At 61.7% G+C, this 4,240-nt stretch overlaps 1 protein-coding gene across 1 annotated transcript; it reads right to left on the bottom strand.

Moving 5' to 3' along the window:
• Positions 1-868: 868 nt before the first annotated feature.
• LOC104876036 (ephrin-A4) lies at positions 869-3,056 on the bottom strand. The gene is made up of 3 exons (XM_010643899.2): positions 2,333-3,056; positions 1,990-2,058; positions 869-1,547 (listed from the first exon to the last, which is right to left on the bottom strand). The coding sequence occupies exons 1-3, from the start codon at positions 2,646-2,648 to the stop codon at positions 1,411-1,413; spliced, it is 522 nt and encodes a 173-aa protein (XP_010642201.1). The 5' UTR covers positions 2,649-3,056; the 3' UTR covers positions 869-1,410.
• Between the last annotated feature and the right edge of the window lie 1,184 nt (positions 3,057-4,240).

A 4,240-nucleotide genomic window follows, 5' to 3' on the forward strand; every position in this document is an offset into this window, starting at 1 on the left:
CCTGGTGTGAGGGCCCTGATACGCGCGTCCTCCCACGGAGGCCGGACTGACCGCGTCCGCACGCCCGCCTCGGGGCCTCAGCCGAAGCTGTGCAGTCGACTGCTGACAGCCAAAGTTGGGGGGGCTGGTGGAAGGGGCCCCAGGGACGGGGGGGTCGCAGCGCCCAGCGCCCAGCGCCCCTTGGCCTTGCACCCGCGACCTGCTGTGCTCACAGCCGCCACCAGGCCCCAGGCCGAGCTAATCAGCGCGACTTGCACCTATCGATCCTGGCCTGCGGCCAGGCGGGCGGGCAGGGCACAGCGCCAGGGTAAGGACGCCGCTTCCCGCTCCACCCCGGACACAGCTCAGAGGACCCAGTGGGGCTGGGGTATCACGGCCCCCAGGCGGAGGGGAAGAGGCAGCGCCTGGGCAAGAGAGCGGAGGGGCCCTCCCTCCCCAGCCCCACCTGCCTCCTTATAAAAGCGGAGAACAAAGAAGCCGCTGGGAAAGGAGGCTTTGATCCCACCCCACCTTCCAGGTTCTAGGCCGGGCATCACCCTGGGTGCCCGGGGGGTGGGGGCGACCCAGGCGCCCTGAAACGCAGCTGGTTCTTCTTGCTACCCCTGGCTTTTGCCTCAGCGCCCTGCTGGGTGCTGCCAGGCTTAGGCAGTGCCCAGGCGGGTGGGCTGTGGGGAACACCTGCCCTCAGCACAGGAAGCTGGGAGGCGGACAGGGTGCCAAGCCTGCCCAGAAGGGTGCCCACCGAGGCCTGGCATGGATGGCCCCGGGCACAGCTGGCACAGAGGTCAGGCCAAGCCAGACTGGGAGCACAGGCTACAGGCGTCCTGGTGTCTTGGAGACAGAGATGAGGGCAGTCAGCAGGTGGGAGGGCGACAGGGGAGGGAGGTTTATTGAAGGTTTGGACCAGACATTACACTTGATCTTAGCCAAAAGGCCGAGAAGCGATTGGACCAGACATTACAAAAATACAAACTGGTACGAAATTCAATCTCACGGCAAGTCCGTCTTCACAGAAGACAAGTGGGTTACTCCCCGGGCTGGCCGGTGCTGCCCCAGGGAAGAGGCCCCCAGCAAGGCTGCAGGGCTTCCCTGGCCCGAGCCAGCAGTCTAGCTACCCTGTCCAGCCTTGGTTCCAGGTGGTTAGGGGTCTGGTCTAGCTCCACCAAAGCCCAGTCGTCCGGGGCCAGGCCGACACCATCTACGCGGGGACAAGGCCCACGTCCTGCCTCTGCACGTGCCCAGGACGGCCTGCACCGCCCTCGTGGCTCCTCTTCGGCTGTGATGGAGGCAGCACTTGCTGGGTGGCCTCAGCCCCTCCGACTCATCAGGGCTCCATCCGGCCGGCCTGGTGGGGATCCCCGGGCAGGGAGCAGGCCCTGTCCTCCAGGGGTGCTGGAGGGTGTGCCTCGTTCACAGAATTCGCAGGAGACGCAGGATGGGAAGCAGCAGCAGCAACAGGAGACAGAGGGGGCTAGGAGCGTGCCCCCCTCGCCACCCGGAAGTGCCACTCTCACCAGGGCTTCCAACAGGGTGGGCTGACTCGGGCCCTGTGAGGGGAGGGGAGCACTGCTGGGTCCCCCTCTTCTTCAAGGGGCCCTCCCTCTCCTTCCCATTTAAGGTGCACCTGAGGCCCCTTCTCCAGGGCCTCCCAGATAAGCCACTGCCTTCCCTATCAACTACTTCATCCTTCCTCGCCGCAACTTCCAGGCTCCCCCAGACAAGGACTACCAGAGTCCCAACTTCAAGCTTCCTCCACTACAACACCCAGTCCAGCCCAGGCCTTGAAAGACTCTGCTCTCTGGGCCCAGCGTAAAATGGGGTGCGGGGGAAGCTCCCAGAAGACTAAGTGGGGGAGGAGAAGCCATAACCCAAAGGCCAAATCCCAGCTACCTCTGAGCCCGATGCTCTGATGTCTCCCTGCTCCTCCCTGTTCCCCAGGCCTCAGACTGGCCAGAGGGTGGCGGTGTCCCCGCCCACCCTCCCACTTACTGCTCTCCTTGCAGCAGACGGACACCTGGAGCCTCAAGCACTGACCGGAGCTCTCTGGGGTCGGCACAGCTGCGGGAAAGTGGGACGAAGTCAGCCAGGAGTCACCCCTTCCTATGCCCCGACAATCTGGGACCCTGCCCGCTTTCTCTCTATTCTTCAAGTGGCTTCCCTTACTTTGGGGCCACAGTCGGTAGCAGCCACACGGTGCCTCTGGCCACCCCAGCCCTCTTAGCTCCTTGCACCTCTAGCCATGCCAGGCCAGCCTGGGCTCCACAGCCTGCCTGCCCTCCTCCGCACGCCACTCCTTGCCTCCACAGAGGCACGCAGCACCCCCACCGCTCACAGATGTAGTAGTAGGTCTCTCCAGGCAGGAACTCGAAGCCCAGGGAGAACGGCGTGAAGCGCTGAATCTTCTCTGAGAATCGAACAGGGCCAAAGGGGGCGAAGGGCATGGAGCATTTCCAGCGCTGGAAGGCATTCGCCCCCTCTGCCCGGCAGGCCTTGTAGCCCGACCAGTCCACCATGTACAAAGCAAAGGTCTCGGGGCCCTCGGGGGGCCCTGGACTTTCATAGTGTGGGCAAAAGATGTCCAGGTAATCGTTGAGGCCCAGCTCCACCACGGTGTCTCCACGAAGCAGTCTGCGGGCACAAGGTGGCATCGGCTGAGGGGTCTACGGCTCAGCTCTGCAGAGCTCCTGCCCACTGTCCACTGGGAACGGGGGGCTGAGTCCCCACTGGCAGTGCCCAAGAGGCAGAGTTCACAGGCCCCTGGACACGCCAGGCCCAGGGAGAGCGAAGGGCTTGCTGGGGGAGAAGCCCCGGGCTTCCTGATGCCCCCGCCCTCCCTGGCCTGGCACAGCACCGTGCTGGGTAACTGTCAGGTGGGTGGGTGCACAGACAAGGGGCAGAGGACAGTGCAGACTGAGTGGGACCCTCAGTCCCACTGAGTGACCTGATGGGTGCATGGCGCTGGGGCTGCCGTGAACAGAGTGGGGACTGTATGCTTCCTCTGTCTCTTTTTTTTTTGTTTTGTTTTTTTGAGATAGGGTCTCACTATGTAGTTGAGACTGTGAGATTGACCTGGAACTCACTATGTAGCCTAGGCTGGTCTCGAAGTCACAGCGATCCTCCTGCCTCAGCCTCCCGAGTGCTGGGATTACAGGTGTGTGCCACCACGCCTGGCATTCTCTCTGTCTCTTTTTTTGCCAGTGTAAGGAAGTGCCAGGCATGGAGGGGACCCTGTTCCACATGCCCCAGCCTTTTTAGGACCCCTTCCTTACCGATGGGTGCTGCGTGTGCAGGCCAGGGGAGCCCTCCCACCACACTTGGAGGGCCTGGTAACCCCGCTTAGGAAGTAGAACTTGAGTCTGGCCATCCTGCCACTCTGACCCTGATTAGGAGAGGCCCAGGTGCCCGCAGTGGGTGGCCCAAGTCCAGCTGCCTCCAGAGTCCCCACAGGAGAGGAAGGTGCGGGGCTCAGGACACTCCTAGGACTCAGGCTGGGCCTTGGCAAGAGGCCTTGTCTGGAGCAGAAGCAGGAGCAGGAGCAGAGGCAGGGAAATGCAGAGGCTGAGCACAACAGCTCTTATCCCTCTTGGGCTAAAGACCCTCACTCCCCGCTCTAGGGTCTGGGCCTCTCACCCCACAGGGCTGGGCTCCTTGCCTCACTGATCCCAGAAACCCTGCTCAAGTCCTGGCACACAGTATGTGTTTATTAAATGTTAGTGAACAGGCCTGGGATTTAGCTCAGTGGTTCTGCCGCACAAGGGCCTGAGTTCGATCCCGGGTACCAAAAAGAAAACAAAAAAATGTTAGTGAACAAAAATGAGCAGACTCACAGATTGAAGTAGAAAATCAGAAAGGAAAACAGATGGGAAGCCAGAGAGGCAGGGAGAACTGGGGAGGAGGGCGGAAACAGCAAAAAATACCAAGGTTCACAGGCAGGCAGCTCAGGAGAGCGATTCCTGGCTATCTGTAAGCTTGCATCTCCTTTCACACACATGACCGCGGTTGGCGCGCCTGCTTCCCAGGGCGCTAGGTATTATTAGCCCATTTTGCAGATGACATAACTGAGGTTAGGGAGGTCACGCGACTTGCCCTGAGTGATTCAGCTTCGAAGGGCCGGGCTGGGCAGGACAGAAATAGAAGGACCAGAGCGTTGAGATGGAATCAGAGATACCGAATGGGATCAGGTCAGCGAGCGCCCCGGGAGGCCGGGCGAGCCGGACAGCAGCCCACCCACGCTCTTTTG

This window comes from Fukomys damarensis, unplaced genomic scaffold (genome assembly GCF_012274545.1).
Source record: "Fukomys damarensis isolate Sample0158 unplaced genomic scaffold, DMR_v1.0_HiC HiC_scaffold_33, whole genome shotgun sequence".
In the NCBI taxonomy this organism is placed as follows: domain Eukaryota; kingdom Metazoa; phylum Chordata; class Mammalia; order Rodentia; family Bathyergidae; genus Fukomys; species Fukomys damarensis.

Excerpts from the sequence above, each read along its gene's own strand:
- LOC104876036 (XM_010643899.2), bottom strand. The coding sequence starts at position 2,648 with ATGCCACCTTGTGCCCGCAGACTGCTTCGTGGAGACACCGTGGTGGAG. Across the intron at positions 2,059-2,332 it reads AGAGACCTACTACTACATCT|CTGTGCCGACCCCAGAGAGC; the intron begins GTGAGCGGTGGG and ends ACTTTCCCGCAG. Across the intron at positions 1,548-1,989 it reads CGTCTGCTGCAAGGAGAGCA|GGCCCGAGTCAGCCCACCCT; the intron begins GTAAGTGGGAGG and ends CTCCCCTCACAG.